Source organism: Barbatula barbatula (genome assembly GCF_947034865.1).
Source record: "Barbatula barbatula genome assembly, chromosome: 14".
In the NCBI taxonomy this organism is placed as follows: Eukaryota; Metazoa; Chordata; class Actinopteri; order Cypriniformes; family Nemacheilidae; genus Barbatula; species Barbatula barbatula.
This window is the reverse complement of record NC_136777.1, coordinates 1,897,657-1,918,104: the sequence shown is the minus strand read 5'-3', so window position 1 is coordinate 1,918,104 and position 20,448 is coordinate 1,897,657. Positions and strand designations below refer to the sequence as shown.

The 20,448-nt window shown below is 39.6% G+C and overlaps 1 protein-coding gene across 4 annotated transcripts in view; it reads right to left on the bottom strand.

Moving 5' to 3' along the window:
- The window catches only part of LOC306903728 (signal-induced proliferation-associated 1-like protein 2), an 80,279-nt gene that overhangs the window by 48,006 nt on the left and 11,825 nt on the right, over positions 1-20,448 (bottom strand). For all 4 annotated transcript variants that reach the window (XM_079473153.1, XM_079473155.1, XM_079473154.1 and 1 more), the window contains exon 2: positions 1,260-3,026. In XM_079473153.1, coding sequence (XP_079329279.1) covers positions 1,260-2,637 — 1,378 coding nt within the window. In that variant the 5' untranslated portion in view covers positions 2,638-3,026. The remainder of the gene's footprint in view (positions 1-1,259; positions 3,027-20,448) is intronic.

Genomic DNA, 20,448 nt, shown 5'->3' with positions numbered 1-20,448 from the left:
GTAGGAACGGGTAACTCAATCCTTCAGGACCGTGCAGATGTGCAGACATGCAGAATAAAATAACAGTCCGACAGCCACGGACACCTTCTCTCTCACTCAAACACGGATGACATTGTGCCGTCGAGGTATCGTTTGCCTTTTACATTCCCAGACACAAGGAGGTGTTTTAATGAGGAGCAGAGGCGCGGCTGTGTGAGGAGAGATTCCCGTCTGCCCTCTCAGAGCCTCACCCGTATCACTGTTCCCCTGAGAGGAACAGCTGCACCTCACCCTGTCCTGTCTCACATGACAAATCACAGCACAAAGACAGGAGAACATTTTCACACCTCCATCCCCGGCGCAAGTGTTTCACTGCATCGAATGTGTAACACCCATCATCATGCCAAAGAAATATGGTGTTTACACTTCGATATGTAATGATTTAACTACGTTTCGAAGAAAGACATTCTTGGAATCGCTGAATGAAAAACAAACAAGTACAAAAAAATTATTTAGCAAATTGCAGTTAGCATTTGAATGATGCTAAAACGGTTCTCAAATTTAAGATTCTTTCTTCTGTGCAACAGAAAAGTCGATATTTTGAGGAAAGCCTTAGTGGTTTTGTGTCCTTACAATGGATGTCGATTGGGGGGTCAATGTTGTTTGGCTACCAACAGTTTCCTAAATATACTTTTTTTCGTGTTCTGCAGAAGGAAGAAAGTCACACATGTTTTAAACGACTTGAGGATAAATAATTGATGAAATAATTTTCATTTTTCAGTGAACTTTCCCTTTAAAGTCCCCGTGAAATGCATGTTGTGATTGTTTTCACTTCTGTGTTCTGAGGCATTTCCAAGTTAAATGGAATTTACAATGAAAAAATTAGTAACCGTGGCTTGTTTGCGCACTGCGATTCGATTGGATGTATAAATGTATTTGAAATGGAACTGGGAGCAGTCTGACAGTTGAAGGGGAGGGGTTAACAGAAGCTCCGCCCAAGTCGTCTAACTGATGTCATTTGAGATGGATCGAAGTGCATTTTAACTAAAGATTATGAGGGCACATGAATTTTAAAAAGAAAATGATCCAAACTGATAAGCTAATTACAATAAACACTGCAATATTTCATAAAGAAAATAGGAATTGTAATTTTTCATTTCACTGGGACTTTACATGCCAATATAAAGTTGGTCCTTCACAAGGTTCCATTTCAACAAATGGCAATGCCAAGATTTTTAGTCAGTGATTTTTTTAAACAGACACACAATGACATGTTTTACCTCTTCCATAGAAATATTTGTGGTAATAATACGCCCCCAAGTCGATGTGCTCGATAATGTAGCGCTTGACCTTTTCACGGTGGATGGGTTGGTTTTCTCGTGGAACCTCCAGCACAGACACACCGGCGTTGGTACAGTGAGAGCTTAAAGACGACTCAAAAGAACAGTTTTCTCCTCCTCCATTATAACCGGCACTGTTGGCCCTGGACAGTGAGATTCTCCTCTCAGCCTCTCCACCAATCTCATTACGAAAATGCTGGCAACTTAGCACCAATCCGTTGCTTTTCCCATCGCCTTCATCAGCATCCAAGTTCTCCTTTGGGTTCAGGTCCTCTCGACTGCCCAGCGGAGAATCTAACATAGACGCCATCCCGGCTGTATTTCCACTGGTTTGACCAGCTCCTGTGACTTGATACTGAGATGCTGCAGAAGCTCCGGTAGTGATGTTCTTCCTCTGACTGAGAATGACCCGACTGGCCACCGCCTCGCTGATGTTGAAGAGAACGCTTTGGACATCATAGTGAGCAAAGCACTTTTGAAAGCTGAGGGGTCGGCGGTCATCCTGCTCGGTGGAGAGGCGGAAACCGTCGTGTTCGCTTTTAATAGTCCTCAATTTTCTGAACAGCGACGTCTCGGATGAATCTGACTTGAGACGATGCATAAAGGACTTCTCTCTTTCTCGGCTGTAGAGGAGGGAGCTGTCCACGTAGTCATAGCCCGAGACGTGGACGATCTCACCACGGGCTATCTGAGTAGCCGTTTGCAAGCTAGGGGAGAGGGTCGTGTCGTACCGTAGGAGCTCCGGAAAGCCTACAGGTGGGGCACTACGATGGTCCGAAGCATCAATCCGATATCCACGTAGCATGGAAAAGAAACCGTCATTGCCGAGACCCTGCCGGTCGATAGAGGACGTGCTGCCGTACTCTCGATGCAGCGATGCGCCCGTGTTCGGGTTGACGGCGTTCTGGTCCATTATGTCCTCCGCGTCGATGTCGCTGATTGTCACATCGCTGTTACTCCGCTGTCGAATGGGATGAAGCCCCTTAAACGGAGATCGACTAAGAAGGTCGCTCAGGGAATATTTCGGATCTGAATAATCAGGCTCCAACTGTACATCACCCAATTCAGAAATGTCTACACTTTGATCCGGCTGGCCGTTTTGAAACGAAGTCACTGCACTTTCGTAGTTGACTCCCCAGCTCTCCTTTTTCGGGGGCCATTCTGTCACTCTGGCTCGCACCCCCATTTTAGGCATGGCGGGCGTCCCGTTGGCTTTACCGGCCCCTTCCAACTTTCCCTGTGTGTTGGTTGCTGGATGTCCCATACTCCCATTCAATGCTTTCAGCTTCCTGCTAAACAATTCCTCAGATGACTGCATGACGCAACAGGAGCCTCTAACTAACTGAAGGCGGAGGATTTGGTTTATCGTTGATGGCCACGGCTCAAGCACATATCCTACATTCAGCTGCTTGGGAAAGAGAGAACTCCGGTCCCCTTATGGGTGACATTGTCATAGATCACCCATCAGAGTCTCTGGACCAGCTTTCTCAAGAAGTTCAAGAGACGTCCCAGAGGGAGTTACCCCGCTCGAAGGGTTGACCTTCACTACAAGTCCATTTTTCTTCTGGGGCGACCAGTTTGACGAAAGACAGGCAGCATTTGGGTGTCACGGACGGCTGGAGCTTCAAGGGGCAGAAGGGGTCAGTTGAACCGGCTCTCCTTTCACAGAGCTCAGCTAATTTAGGGTGACAGCTGGAGGAGAGAGATCTGTCAGGAGCAAAGAGAGAGAAAGACAAAAGCACATTAATGCTTCGCACAGAGGACGACAGAATATATTTATTCACATACTTTCGAGACTTTTACAAGAACAGTGGGGTGTCTTTCTTGAAACGTTCTTATGACCACAGAACAATGTAAGACTGTTAGATAAGCAGTAGGGTGTGTACCACAGGATAGGCATGATGACTCCTTTCCAAACATCTAACAAAGAGATCATTTAGAAATATAAACGGCTAGTTCATTCCTTACTCTTATAGGCTAAAAGTGGATCAAACCGTTCTTGCTAACCCGTACAGAACGACTAAAGTAGAATTTAGACTGCATTTTTATATCAGGCAAAGGGAACAGAGCTTAATATAAAACGTCTTTATCTTTATGCAATACGAATTCCCTCATTCAAGTGCACCATTGCAGTATTACATGTAAATATGATTTATAATTAACCCATTGTGTGGCAGCCTGTTTTACCTAGAACAACAAATGCGAAATGCTGTTCCTGGATGATGATTGGTAAATATGTATTTTTTATGATGTGAAACACATGTTCATATATCAGGTCATTCTCATTGCACAGCACCCAAAGAGACCAACTGTTAACATGCAAGTTTACATTTCAGGGATTGAATCTTCAACTTTATGAATTTGTTTAACAAAATAAAGCATTATTGTACATTTCATGTAAAACCAATAATCATTAAAATTATAAAAAACTGCAAGGTTTTGCAATAACATTGAAAAAGTTGCCTTTATATACCATTTCTTTATCCAGAAACAATGTTAAATGTTTTTAATTTTACAATTTAAAATCATTGTTAAAGCACTTCTCATAATTTAGCAAGTTGTCACATATCACATAATGTCCTTCAATATTGTGCATTCCTAGCTGTGCTATATAATATACAGTATATAAAGTCACATATGATGTTTCCCGGCACTTTAAACAACATATAGCACATCAACTAATACTCTATTATTTTGCTATAACCTCTGAATCAATTAGAAAACACGTAGGTGTTAAAGAAAAAGACAACTGGCAACAAAAATACTGTATTTGTTAACAATAGTAAACGCATTAGCTACTATGATCTATAACAATAAACATGTTTACACTTCTACAGTATTTCTTAATCCTTGTTCATGTTCATTTTACCAATTACTGATATTTTTACAATCAAAAGTTGTGACTGTTGACAAGAGCTGAAGGACAAAAAGCTAAAATGGAAAAACAACAAGGTTCTTAACAAAAAACACCGTATTGTAAAGTGTTACCGAAAGCATTTTTTCATGCTTCATTGAACAAAAAAAAAGGTTGGGAAGGTGACTCTGAGGACCTAAATGGCTTTTTCATGTTCACAAGTGTAAATCCCATATTTGTGCATCCAGAAATAGTGGCATAGCGTGCCGTATAGAATCCTGTAACATGACAAAATCTGCTAAATGTATCATACTGCTTGACCTATAACAAAAATATGTGTTTTCTGAACATAACCGCTAATCTCTCTTTCTATTTTCACAAGGCCTATGAAAACATGAAGAAAGGGCTAACCAGCCTGTCTTTAACATGTTGACACTATCCCATGATTCCAATCTGGTGTCAAACATTTAGATTTGCAGGACAAACAACATCTGCAGGGTGAATGTGGGCCACACAAAGATTAGTCTGTACGTATATGCCATCGCCTGTAACACAACGTATGTATGTGTGTGTGTGGGGGGTTAAAGAGCAGCCGGGGGCAAAACAGTGACCATATATTGCGATTACATAGACTTGCACTGAGTATTATTACAGGTTCATTATGCACAGGTTTGACCCTGACAAGATGGTTTGACATCAATGCACAGCTGGCATCTTTTCATATAGTGTAGCTAGTGCTGGGATGTGATTTGTGCTGGCTACAGTCCTGATGATAACATATAACACACTGAGACTTTAAGCCAATAGTGAGAGAGGTGACATGCACTCATTAAGAGGCCCAAATTGTTATTGAATGATGTTATTGAAAATTATAAGTGTTATTGTTTCTGGTTAGTAATGTTTGCACATTAAGGCACATTAGGAATTTAAAGCCACAATATGTAAATGTTTTATGACCGCTAAATTGTGCACTTTTAAAAACAAAAGGCAAAGCAAAATGACGTTATGTAGTAGTGTGGAATTATGGGAAATGTCGTTTTCACCATCCAGAGGTGTATGGAAATCGCCATTATGTTCACGGATGAAGTAATGAATGAATTTTATTTTATGTCATCGTAATGAATGAGCTTGCCGCGAATGATATCGGACTTTGTTAATTGATTTGGTAGCGTAATGCTACACAGTTTTTAGTGTTTAAAACATACAGTCGTTGTTTAAACAGTAAACTACGTTTACACTTTTTTGGGTTTACTTTACTCGCCAAAGAGTAATCGTGATCCATAATAACAGAACAACAGATGCTGCGTCCCAGATGCTGTATAACCACTTCCGCATTTGCGTGATGCCGTAGTTTCTACAACCGGAAAACTGAGGGTAGTGTGGAGCAGCGGATATTACGTCACTGATATGCGACAAATACTGTACAAGCGAGATAAGGGACGGGCCATTTTTTTAAATAGGAATTTCTCTGGGTTTGCAGATTCTTGGGAACATTTGGGATAACGCAAGTACACAACTGCATAGAATGTATCACACTGACACTGTGCAAGTGATTTTTGGATATCTCATAACAAAATTATTCCATATTGTGGCTTTAAACAAACCCACAAAGTATGTCACTGAAAAACGAATCCTGTCAATATTTACATATCTTGTGATATATACTCACGAGACATGCAAAAAATTGTCACAAGACACGATTCAGTTATCCATGTGCCGTCATCCGGATTTATCACGCTGATCTCTGTATATTATTTGCTTTCTCTCAAAAGTATTGCGTCGCTTCAAAGGACATTTATTAACCCTCTGGAGTCATTTAATGTTGAATGTTTCTGCTTTTTATAGCGTTAACATTTTTAGATCTATGTAAAACGATAACATGACAGCATTTTAATATACAAGAATTCATTAGTGTTCATCAACAGACAGCAAGATTTTGGATCTCCAATCCTCTAACCTGACCGTCCGCGTTCACTGGAATGCTGAAGCGGCAAAAGCACTTCCTGAAATAACTTCATTAAATGAGAGAGGCTGTTTTAAAAGGATGAACAAGGACAAAACCCAGAGACTGGGATTACGTAATCTCTTTTCACAACGACACAATGATTAAAACACACACACACAGAGCAGACTCACAGAGAAAAACTCCATCTACAAAACACAGCTCGAGATGAACTTGAGGACTAGTGAACTGTGACTAAAAGAGTCTCATTCAATGGTGTCTTTACAAACCATTACAAATCTTTAAGCACACATTTATCTATACAAACTACATTCAAATGACTGTTGATGATGCTTTAATGTCAAAACACTTTCTGCTTCCATGTAAAAACAAACTCTGAACTGTAGCAGACAAACTAAAGATAAACTAGACCTCACGTTGGTTGCACACTTATCTTACTTATATGTAAACAAAGACATTGATAAATGTTTTCAATCGGCCATTTCTTTCTCCAGAAGGGTCCTTTATTCCAGTGCAGCTCCTTAGTCAGCAAAAAATATACCTTCCTCATGACCCCTGACCTGCACGGGGTTCATTATCTGACCGGGCCTTCTGTCTGTGTGTGTGACGGAGAAGAAAGCCACAGTGATGATAAAAGGCTGACACAAACACACACACACACACACACACACACACACACGGGTGTTTAACAAGAGAAACTCAGCAATCATTATCTCTGGTCAACCTCCAAGGCCAAAGAAATAGGATTGGGGAAGGGGGAGGTTTCGAGACTAATTATGGCAATGAACTCATTTTCGGTCTTTGGATGACTGGTTTTCTGTTTCTCTGTGCAGAGCGGAGCTTTATCGCCAGGTCTTAAAATAATCTTTTGACATGGTGGCCTGATTAGGGCTGCGAGAGTATTAATATGCAGTCGGAGGATGAAAGCCTGCACCTTTAAAATCATCTTCCACTATTATCTGCTACAGAGAGCGCTCGAAGAGAAGATTAGAACCAAAGCGCTGGAAGGAGACATTCATTAAGGTTTCCAAATTACAAAAAGTGCTACAAGGTCTACTTGGCAATATCGATAAAACTCGAATTCTGAAAACTCACATCAACTGCCGCTAATGACATAAAATTAGCTAGGAATATCAAATAAATCTGGCATATTTTAAATGACGCCTGAACCTTTCTCTAAGCTATATCATTATAAAATCAAATGCCAGGCACAGATAACATAAGTAACTGTTGTATTCTTTTTTGCCCAGGAAGCATTCATTATACCAAACTAACTTTCGATGTAATATATTTAGAAACCCAAAAGTGGCGTGTGAATGCATTTACTCCAGATATACCTGAACAGCGAGAGGAAAAGACAGCTGACGGATCATCCAAACCATCCCTGACACGACAGCCACGATTGGGTATGGGTCGAATACCGTCTCCAAGGTATACCGAGGTTTAAATGTCCAAAACCACAAATATTTTCTGTGAAACCGTTTCTAAGGTATGAGCTGTGTTTACAGAACTAAATGTAATTCAATATTTGATATTTAAGTCTCAATATATTTGACAAAAATATTTTTCTTGAAAGAATATTGTAATTTTAAGGCTTTAATTTTACCTGACACACGTTGTATATGTTGGTTCAAAATGAAATGTATCGTGTCCAGTTGAAAAGTAGTTTTTTGGACAAGCAGACATTTGGAAGTAACACATTTTAGAGTTGTAATAATAAAAGCGCAACACCATGAAACTGTGGTATTTGTTTATTAAGGTTATTATACCGCCAAAACATCATACCGGTACCGGCCCATGCCTAGCCACGATGCACAGTCCCAAAATACTGGAGTTAAAGTGATAGTCCGATAACATTATCTGAATCAAACTAAATCTGATCATCGCTCAATGAAACCACCAAACACAAGTGGCGGATCTAAAAAGGTCAAGAATCTTATCATTACCAACACAAAACAGAAGGATTGCTTTTTCTTTGTAAAGTACGCAAATCATTATAAACCTGAATGGTCCTTTGATGGTTGTCAATACCACTCACGTCACTCCTCTCTTCATTAGATTACATTATACTCGCTCGCATCAAATTCAAAGCTCTGCTCTTGGCTTTCAAGACCACCATTGGTTCGGCACCCCCATATCTTCACTCGCTAATACAGACTTATGTACCCACCAGATCCCTGCGCTCTGCAAACGAACAACGTCTTGTGCTGCCATCCCAAACAGGAAAGAATTCACTCTCGCGTACCTTCTCTGGATCGGTTCCACATTTGTGAACTGAAAACACATCCCTTCCATCAGCACCTGAACGATTAGTACAGATTTTATTTATTTTCTACTCTGTCTATCAAAAAAAAAACATAGCTTTGTATACTGTGCTGGGCTTTGTGAGACCAGTTTTTCCTGCATTTTGTTGTTCCAATTGCTTCTATTGTTTACCTCATTTGTAAGTCGCTTTGGAAAAAAGCGTCTGCTAAATGACTAAATGTAAATGTCAATGCGTTGTTTAATGGTTTGTTTTTAGTGCATTGTTACAGTATGTGGTTGGTAAGGTGGGAAGAGTTGTAAGCCAAGGTTCAATACTTAGTCTGAGAGATTTGCAGAAAGGCAAACCCTCAGCCATAATGATGCTTGACTCAGCAAACACCACTAACAATAAGTGCATTCAGGTTTATCTGACACTACACAACTGTAAAACCTGACACTTTACGCCATTAAAACAAGCAAACAGCTCTCATAAATCATTTACGAGCACATAAAAGAAGCTATAATAAAGATATCAGGCCTTACGGTTCAAACCAACAAACTATTTTGCCGTTCATCAGACAAACAATTTATTAGTGAAATAAAGGGAAAGAAAAATGATCAAACACTTGAACTAAAAACATTTGAAACAAAGAAGCCTCTTATGCGAGTACGAAACACAACTTACGCCACGCTGAAGTTCACGTATGTTAAGGGATATAACAGACTTCAAACAAACGTTCTGGTTTCAATCAAACTTCAGGGGTAGTTATTTTAACCTTGAGGTGAGGGCAGTAATTTTAGGGATGGCGATTATTAAATTCCTCACACTCACAGCCAAAAAAGAGCAAATGAGAGACGGTAACCAGACACCGGCATCTTCAACGATATAAACGCATGCATTTCTGCTTCACCGGAGCCTTGAAAGATGTAATGTGTGGAATCGGGCCAAATCTAATCCACAAATTAAAAGGTTTGTTTAAAACTATTTATATATTGCTCTTGTACTGTACTGAAAGTTATTGATGTCTAGCAAAGAGAGTTCTTAAGTAACAACTTGAGCCATTTCTAAAATGTAAAGTACACAATGTGCAGCATAAAATGCCGTATCTGATGATAATAATATATAATACATGATATCTAATAAAACTGCAAGAGAACCAGGAGATGACAGCATGACATTCGCTTAATTCGACATGCAAGGTCTATTGATATACTATTAAATATATAGAATATACAGAAGGAATAAATACGTATTTTAGAGCAAACACATAATTGTTTTAATGGAATAATCAAAGTGTCAATAAAAGCATATATTATGCAAACATGCCTTCCAACTGTAACAACAATATACACATAAGCATATCATACATATAAACAAACATAAGTTAAAACTTCTCCCCTTTAAACTTTAAAACTGCGCAGCTTGAAGAGGTGCATGCAAAACACGTATGAAATTTGTGCAACTTTTTCGTCTGACTTAAAAACTGCGCAGCTCATGCTGCACGGAGAGACATGTCCAAAACGGTCATTTTAAAAGGGAAGAAGACGAGCTTGATTTAGAACTGTGTGGCTCGCAAGTGACGTCACAGACAAACAATTCGATAATGAAATTCGTTGACAACGATTAGTTGTTGCAGCCCTAATATTTACATATGTATATTATGTAACTCAATTAAGAGACCATTTCAAATTATAATTTACTATCTATAGGTACGTAATATTTTTCCCAAATTTCTAAATAAAAACAGTTTCTATCTGCACTTGTGAAACATGTGAAAACATGTGAAAACAAGAGGAAGCTTTATCTGTCACCTCAAATACTGCAAAGAAAACAAGTTCATATTCACTTTTAAGCAATACAACAGTCCTATTTGTACATGGATTTAGAAAAAGTTCAAACATTCTTTTTTATGTGAGACGCTGGTCTGGAATGGCCACAAAACATCTAGAAATGCTGATTGAATGAACATTAGGAATGGTGTCTTCAATATGTTTGTGGCTGTATAATAGATACATAAACTTACTGTAGATGGAGCTACTTTCAATGCGTGTGTTTGTATGGGCCGAGTATTAACATCCAATCCTCTCAAACATGGCAACAGCAGTAGATGATGTGTAGCTTTACGGATTCAAAGAGGCTCGGGACACTCCCTCGCTTTCATCTGCGGCTCATAACTCACGGTTCTCAACAGGGAGGCATCCACCACAAGCTGACACTCAAATTAGCACCAGCGTGCCGGTCTGGATGTTATGAGTTTATAACCTCCCGTGTTATAAGACTGGCCCCTCCATCAGCTGGGGCCTTTGAGGAATACCGCTGAGAATTTAATAGGAGTTTTTGTACCAGATCAAACCCTTTGGATGATCAACAGTTGGTGCTGCAGAAGAGTGAAACATCTTTGTGTGAAATGTTCATTGCGTGCTCACCTAAGAGCTTTGGGCGATGAGAGGGTTTAGGTCTCGAACACATTTTACTTGACTAGACGAGACCACAGAGAGCTGCGTTACTGATCGTGTTCAAAAAATTGAATTAAAAAAAAGACAGTGAGCGAAGAAAGCGTATCATTCAATCTGAGAAAAGGCAACAGACATTATTTTCTCCGTTACACAAGCATGCAGTCATGTTGTATGCATACAACTTTAACTCACGCATGTTATCTTCAAACTAAAACCCTTATGACAACGGAGCTGCTTATAACACATTTATGAGCACAACAATGTCATTTAGGAGTGCAAAGTACTTGTACTTTAACTGAGGCGAGGTAAGAAGTTTGTAATGAGAAAGTTCACTTTTAAGAACTAAAGCAGACATCACACACACATGACATCTTACCCCCGAGCAGCTGGCACAACCCATTCTCACCCCCCAGACACCCAGAAAATAGAAATGGGCTGTTAGCAGAGCCATCTTTCCTCTGCCTTAATGAAATAGCTGACCAGTAGCCCATTTAAAAGCACTCGTCCCTGAACTCGTCCCATGCTCCCTTTCCTGGTTTACATGACTATCATTACAGATACACATATTACAGACTGGAATCTATTGAAAAGTTTTGAAGATTTTACAACACTTTGTTTATTTCGTTGTTGTGTTAGAATTCAAACAAACAAACAGACAGATCAGGTCAAGAAAGTGACAGAACCCAAAAGAGACAACAGACAGGTTTGCTTTTTGCTCCAGGTTATGTGCAACCAAACCCGAGAGAAAGTGTGATTTCCATTAGAAACACTGCAGTTTAATGCCAAATCACTTTACATATTCCAACGGAGTAAATTACCTCGTTGTTCTTTACAAATAAAAAGGAAGGTGCCAAGACATCAATGTGCATCTTTGGATCCCCATGATGCATTAGCACATCTATGGCTCACACTCTCACAGTTCTAGTTTCTAGATCCTCCTCCATTGAAAATATAAATTTATAAAGATACAGACTGACAGCAACAACCCTTATTTCTAAAACACACGGTTCTGTAGTTATTCAATGCAGAAGGACACATCTTGAAATGAGAAATCTAACAGCAAGGTTCTTCAAACTCAAACCTCAGGGTTAATAACAGCCATATGTAGTGAGTAATTCAATGCTGTGCTCATTTACAGCCAACACAAAATTTAAAAAGATCTGAAATATGCCACGAAAAGACTCCCTTATTCACATAATTGTGTCTTAAAATGGCGCTCCAAAAAAACTACCATTGCACATGCCAACAAGAAAAAGGTATTACCGAGGTACAATGTTTAAAAAAGAATAAAGACAATAAGACTGATGTAAAATCTGTGCTGAAGTTATTTCCCCCCCCCAAAAAAAAAAATATATATATATAATTTCCAAACCATGTCTATATTTCAGAAGCACCCATGGTAAGAAAACTATCCAAATCATCATTGTGCCAGAAAATTATTCATTTGAGGTTCTTATACTCTTGACTTTAATCTTGCGCAGCTGGTTCAACGGTTCAACAAATCCAGCCAAGTCTTTGAGGGGCTCGTGTTTGTTCTTGGCCATTCTAAAGGAGACATCTGATGGCTCAAGCTCCTCGGTGGGCCTCTTCCAAATGGACCATCTGTTGCGGTAGTGTTGGAAAGCGGCGGATGGCCCGGCTCCGTCACAGGGTGGCTGGAGAGCCGATGTGCCTCGGCAGGCTGTGACAATACGGCACCGCTGCTCGTCAGCCATTAACATGCGGACCAACCCACTGCAGCCCACAGCTTTCACTAATAACAACCTGCCACTGACACAGCGGAAGAAAGAGGTGGACATCTGAAGCACAGAGGGTTTGGAAAAGTGCTGAGAGTGCAAGTAAAGTATGCATGAGACTAGGATGTACTGTTTCTAGATAGTTAAAGACTAACAAGAGAAGTATATGTTTAAAAACAGCAATATGATGCTATTCTTGTGAAGCTTCACTAAAATGACTTATGCACAGAAAGATAGAGATATTGACTTCTGTCTGAAAAAGTTGCATTGTCAAATTGCATACTTGTGCACTATTTTACACCCTTTTGTAGTATATATATATATATATATATACAAGAAATGGAGTGTGTAACACTGGATACTCAACAGTCACAGTTTTGGTTACGTAACAAGAGGCGGGGCTATCAATATGATGGTGACTGAGGTCACGTTGAGCAAAACAAGTACCAATGACATCACAATTACAATGAAAAAATAGATTTCACTGACATGCATTGTGACATCATCTCCCTTTTGTCTGGGAAACCGCTTATTCTCTGTTTACTAAAACTCTACGCAGTGTTCCATTTGAGACAATACTACCCATCTAAAATATATAGACTAGCTGATCGTAGTGCACATGCATAGTGGTAACACATATTTTACTTCCAACACAATGCAATTCAAATCAACGCAATTCTTTGCAATCTATTATAAACAATGACAACATTCAAGGCTATCAAACAAAAAAATGATTGTAGCTTTTGACAGGTTCAACACACAAACAAGTTTAATTAATTTACTCCATGAGGATCATTGACAATTGCCAACGTACCCAACATTCACCTCTAACTTCTAAATCCAATTGATGTCGATTCAAAGTCCTCCCTGGACACATGTCTCCAAATGCACTATTCTGGAACATCCTCCAAAACACTTGGTTAGAACTTCTTCACTCAATTGTGAAATAAAGACGACGAGAAAGCGAAAGAAGGAGAAAGTTAAAGAGAAAAGGAGAACGCTCACAGCTGTCTTGCTAATCTGCCACCCATCCCAGCACACAAGCACCAACCGCTGCGAGGGATGACCTCATTATCATATGTAAAGGGCTGGCGAGGGGGGCGTTAGACGGTGACATTCAACCTCACAGCCAAAATAAAAGAATGACAAAAAGATTGAATAAAATCCCTGCTATTGTTCCATCGCAGCAGTATGCAGCTCAATACGTGACCTTGTAGATGCCGAGAGACGGATGGATTTGCTGCCGAGGGAAAAGCCTAATGAATCCACTTACAGATTAAGCTCCATCGACAATTCTGCATGGAACCGTTGTGCAGATAAAACTTGCCGTGATCACTGACAGACTGACAGTTAAGAGTTAAAAGAAAGAAAGAATCTTCCCCGCGGTTTCTGAATTTGATCACTTAACTTTTCCAATAAGAACAATCACAGATGAGATCTCTTCAGCTCAGTTATTTCCCCTAGACATCAGTGAGATAAAACAAACAGCAGCCGAAAATGTTTGCGTTCACCCCGAAACCTACATTCATTTTACACCTCAATACTCTTCGTGTATTTTAACAATTGTTTTGATTGTTTCTGCTTTTATTCACCCTAAGCAAAAAAACATCTGAGACTAAGTTGGTCCTTAAATGAGGCAAAACTGAAAACTCCATCAAATCTCCTAAACTATAAAAGAACAACATAATGTGACAAGAATATCAAATGAATTGATGTTTTCTGTTGTTAGTTTCTATAATGTAAGATGTGTGTACTGTTGTAGATTTGTGTTGCTGTGGCGCATGTTTATTGATGGTCGGCTGGTTACAGTCAGTGGTGCTCTGACAATTGTGCACATGCTATCAAACACAGCTGGTTTTACTTGCAGTCTGCACAATGACTTCCAGTGTGTGTGTGTGTGTGTGCGTGTGTAATGATTTAGTCTACATCAGAACACTCAAGTGCAATCTTTCCACATCTACCTTCCCTCTCCCTCTGCGCCAGCGAACCTCTCGCAGACTGCTGTGCCTTTCTAAGAAAGGACTATTTGAGTGGAAGGAAATTGAAGAGTTTAATTTCTATGAATACCCATAAGTGTGGTCTTCCTTTCAGAGGGTCCCACTTTGATCCCTGTGTCCGGGAGGGGGTCGAGGACAAGACCTCGTTTTGGTTTCAGTTCGGGGGACGTTTGGAAAAGACTAGAGTAGCGGGCATAGGAGCAGGGCATAAATCACACAACAGTGAAGCTTTTGAGACATGGATGAGCGTTCGGATGGCACACATACTTCAAAACCTTCACAGGGTCAGGGGTGTATATACACACTTTGGCATAAAAGAAATCCGTAAAAATGGTGCATAACATACTACATTAATATAAAGGAATTTTCCATATTCATATTTTTACAGTTGTTTTACCTGTACTTTACATTTTGCACTGCATTAAAATACATTTTAGCAATAACGGAAATAAATTAAAATAAACTTGTCGTTTTCCGCCAGTACTTTATCCGTTTTTAACAGGATTCTTTTTACAGTGTATGGCTCACTAAAATCTAAAACGGAGCACTGATTGATGGGTTAGCTCATCTTAGCCCTTTATGATAGCAAATGCCCTTCAGCTACATGATGAAACTGGGGCACATGGGTGAGAAAACACACCTGCATGAGTCACAGGCTCCTCGGTCCTTACATCACAAACCATTTATATCCAATTACACAAACGCACAAATTGAGCTTCCAACAAATGACTGCATGGCTACCATGCTTAGAATTGACTAAAAACACGGAAGCCGTTTAAAGGCCATCATGACTCCCTTGATAACCAGAACAAAGTTTGTTTGATGAGATTTTGTTCACTAGGAACATTAAGTCCATGCTTTCATTGGAAGGAACATTAGTGTTCCAATCAATTAACTAGAAAAACAGGTACAAAAAAACGACATTTTAACAAACAAAAAGTTAGAAGAAATGTATCTATCACAACAGCCTTGTTGTGTACACCACCTGTAAGGGTGTGACGAGACCCGATGTGTCTCACGAGATCCGACTGGTCTCGCAAGAACACAATTGGCATGATGGAGTGCTGGGCTCGAAATTGCGACCATTTAAGTTGCATATGCTCCCTTTATTTCACTGAATATATTTGAGTGCGTGCTGTGAGCTACAGTGACTGGCCCGGCCATTCACTGACAATGTGATTTTCCATCTCGCGGTTCTACTTCCCACCGCTTTCCTATGTAAGCGTGCGGCTGAACAGCAGCTGAGCGATTGTACCACAAGTACAGTACAGCAATTGCAATTTCACATTATGTTATTTTAAATACATTCGCCACCTCTTCAGAAACGGATCATCTGTCTCTTATTGTACATATGTGCAATGTAAGCATAAAACCTCATGTATTTATGTAGTTTTAACGGTTTCTCTGAAGGCTATGAGGGTTGGGTCAGTGGAGGAAGGAGGACTGACGGTGTGATATGCTGATCATGCTCATGTGAGCGTCTCGTCACACGCCTAACCACCTGTCATTGCGAGATTACCTCATCCAATCAGGACCATCAAAGATATCGTTGTCTTTTCGTCAAATTATAAGGTTCTATCTGACATTTTTATCAAAATTGAGATCACATATTCTAAATCTGTGACAACTTATTTACATCATGCAATGTTATTTAACGCTGTGTGTATTTTGGGACTTTTTTAGAAAACAAAAAGGTTTTATCTACGAAGTCAAACGTAATGAAAACATGTTAAAGCTCATATCTTAAAACGGCTCAGAATGCAGATAGAACCTCATAGTTCCAAGGTGGCAATCTGCTAAAATGAGGTTTTTAAGCAGGCATCTTTGCTGCTTATTGTTCAGAAAAAAAACATTATGACAGCGTGTCTGTGACGTCTAATAACGGTAGCTACGTTTTAGAACAGAACTAGCCTATATGGAATTGTAACAACTAGGATATTTTGCCATTTTATTCAAGAATCCTTGCAAAACTGCAGAGTTTGATGTTCCAGTAAACACAGACGAGAGACGTATCTCCAGCAGCTGGTGAGTTCTACCAGCAGCCAACATCTCAGGGGGTCTTTCACTCAGATGTCAATTGGCAGTCAATCTAAACAACCCTCGATTTACTCACATTTTCATATATGAAAACAAATACTCTTCAAAAGTTAAAAATATTCAAACATTTACCAGGTGACATGCTGAACAGGGTAATGGAGAAGATCTCTGACTGAACATTAACAAATCTTTTCGGACTGTCTGAAGATGTTCATCAGGCAGCTTTGTTTGGTCACGGCAGACAGCAGGCAGTCTCTAAGGACCGAACCGCTCAAGCAAAACACGTCGAGAACATCAACAGTGATTGACTGGTATAGACAATGAGGAGGTGATGCATAAGGGTTTAGCTGCAGCTTAATGGCAGACATACTGAGATATATCATGACAATCTGATGGCTTTACATGTTCAAATATATGCTTAATTTGTGAACAGGGTGAATATAACAAAACATTTTATATACTCAAAGTATATACACACAAACAATGCAAGGGGCCAAAAGCATCTATCTGCACGTGCCGACTCCAAAAACACAAATTCTGTCATGATGTATTTACCCTCATTTCAATTCAAAACCTGGGGAACACAAATATATTTTGAAAAATGTCTCCGTGGTTTTGTGTCCATATAATGGCAGTCAATGGGGGCCAGTGTTTTTAAGTATCCAATTTTTTAATATCTTCTTTTGTGCGCAGCAGAAGAGAGAAAGTCAAACAAAAGTACAGGAAATAAAAATGCATTTCTGAGTTTTCTGCCTGTTATATTGTGGCCACAGTTGAAAAAAAACAGCAGCTGAACCTATTAGTCGGTCAGCACTGTAAAAAGCTCGGAGAAGTTTCTAAATTCATCCCTATAAAGAACTGCTGCTAAACATGATTAAAGCTTCAAAAATAAGACCAGGCGACCTCACTTATTGTATGGGCTAGTCGAGCATCCTGACCCATTCCTATGAGAAATCCACACAGCAGTTAAACAGAACACAGATCGTGCAGACATCTTGGGGATTGTGACTTGATTTTCATATGGAAGACTGGAACTGTTGACACCCTCATCTCTAAATCTAGCGCAAGAAATGGCTTCGGTGGAGGATTACATACAGTAGATCTTCTGTTTTGAGAGCAGCTAAACCACTAGGGTGTGTGCAGGGGGACGTGGCGTAAAAAAATGTGGAGGAACGGCAACCTGCAGGACTTCCCATCACAATTTAAGTTTTTTAGTCTATTATGAATATGCTAACTTTGTTTTGGAGCGCACTAGTTTACAGATATCCCATTCGCGAAATTTGCATTTAGAATATAAGCATTCTAGACTTCCATTCTCTCACACCAATACAGTATAGATTGACAATTTTTATGACATCATTCTGCACTTAGGATTCTCATGAAATCCCAGCTAGTGGGTAAAGTAAATACTATTGGTTATGTAAAAATGAGGACCCAATGTTCTGCCTTCACCTCCTGTTTTCATGGAAATTATGCCAACGCATCGAACAAATGTGCACATTTCAAGGCACTTCAGTGTTTTTTTATAATGATTCTAACAGTTCAACACCTCAAGGTCGAAACAGCTGGGGACCAAACACAAGCAACGTAGTAAATAAACAACGTCAATATGGAAACGATCTCTGTCTGGAACATCTGTCATTTATCAGCAGGAACTGCCATCAATTAAAAGAGAAACTCACACAGAAACTTGATTAACCAAAACCGCTAAATAATTCTCCAGAGCTCCAGCGCACCCGCGGGTTTCCACAAAACTCTGACTGCTCGCTGTCGAGTCACGTTCAAAGCCGCTCTGCCATTGAAAACATCTGTTCTGTGGGCATCAGCCGCGAGACGTGGTCTCGATTCTGACAAGATGAGCAGCAGATGAATCCAAATCACATGTAAACGGCCACACAAACCAAAACCAGCCGCAACGACCAAAACCAGAATGTCCTAAAGGAGAAATAGACAGGGACTAAACAAGGATGGAAAACAAAAGTACTGCAGTGTTACCTTGATATAGTGATGGTCTCGTACTTTAAAACACTGACTCTATACAACATCCTGAAAGATACATTTTCATGCACCGTGGTATTTACTTGATTCATCAAAGGCCTTTAAAGAACTCCATAAAACCCCAAAAGCATGTTACATGTTTAAAAAACAAATAAATGTCACAAAGTACTATTAATGTCCTGAAAATGTGTTTACATGCACACAATCGCTGGATCTTTTGAAAACGATTTCAACTCTTTTGGACAAAGAGACCAGTTACATGATGAAAACCCACCAAACATCAGCTAAGGTTAATATATTCTCCAAACGTGAATAAAACCCTTATTGAAACAAGCAGAATGGAGCTCTGTTAAACACCCCATAAAGAGAAACGCAATAGAATATTTCCATTCTCTCACCCTGATGTCATGTGGGCTGGGATGGAAACATTTGAGGAAATTCTTATAGAGAGACTGAGCGAAAGAAAGAGAGAGAGAGAGAGAAGAAAAGAAAAAGGAGAAAGAAACAGATAAAGAAATAAAACGAGAGAGCAGTTGTAACTGTTCAAGTCATTTTTTTTCTTCTGTAAAGACCCTCGCAGTGTGCGTTCTTTATTGTGATGTCTTCCCACAAGCTCAGTCCACTAAAACCCCATTTATTCACACGGAGAGCTTGTAGCGGTTAGAAAAGAGCTAAAGAATCAGACAGTAGTCACATATAGAGGTGGCATGGCTTTTCTCCTGATCTCATTGCTGTGGGTGCTTTAGAATGGGATCATTTCTAATGACGGGAGAAAAGCAAAGCTGAAATATTTGCATTTCTTTGGAAAAATTCACAAACTCAGTGGATAAAGGATGCCTGAGAAACAAGCATCATGAGCAATTCCTGAGTGGATGTGATTAGGCCTGTCGCGATAACTACTTTTTGTTGTGCGATATATTGCACCAAAATGAATTGCGATATGCGATATTACTGCAATTTATAAGACTGTTTAATGCTACCGATTATATAATGACAGTATTACAATATAATTACATACAAATGCAAGTACTCTTTCAAAGAACGTTTTATTCTTAAGAATATTTAGACATTGTCTAAAAAAATTAGTTAATAAAACCCAAATATATAATAATAAATACACCCTATTTAAAATAAAGTGTAGTGCAGTTAACAAAAACAACACAAACTAGAACAACACAAAGTTAAATGTTTAACAAAGTCGGTCTAGACTTTTAAAGTGTAATGACGGGAAAAGGCTGAAGATTGCGGCTTTAAAATCAAATCCATTGGGACTTACATTTACATTTACATTTATTCATTTGGCAGACGCTTTTATCCAAAGCGACTTACAAGTAGTTTTATGCAGTGGCACATTACTGCAGAGCAATCAGGGGTAAGGTGCCTTGCTCAAGGGCCCTTCAGTCATGACCTGCTGGCACTGAGATTAGAACCGGCAACCTTCTGATCTCAAGCCCAACGCTCTAACCACAGCTGACTTGTTCTTCCTAACTGTCTGTAGTTGCCATGAAAAACTTTACAACGCAGTGGCTTCACTTCTCTTCACCTGTCGCTTTCCGCTGACTCCGCCTCTCACGTGTGTGTGGATAGACGTGCTGCCTGAAGCCCCGCCTCCGCCACAGAGAGCAGACGATGCAGTGCAATAAAGTAAAATGTTGGTGAAAATTTATGTAAAGAATAATTTATTTTCTTTATAAATTATTTTAAAAATCAATCGCAATATATCGCAGCAGCAATAATTATCGCATTCATTTCCATATATTGTGCGATAAGTCGATATATTGACTATCGCGACAGGCCAAGATGTGATACTACGTTCTGCTCTCGACACCGGTTTGAAGAGAGA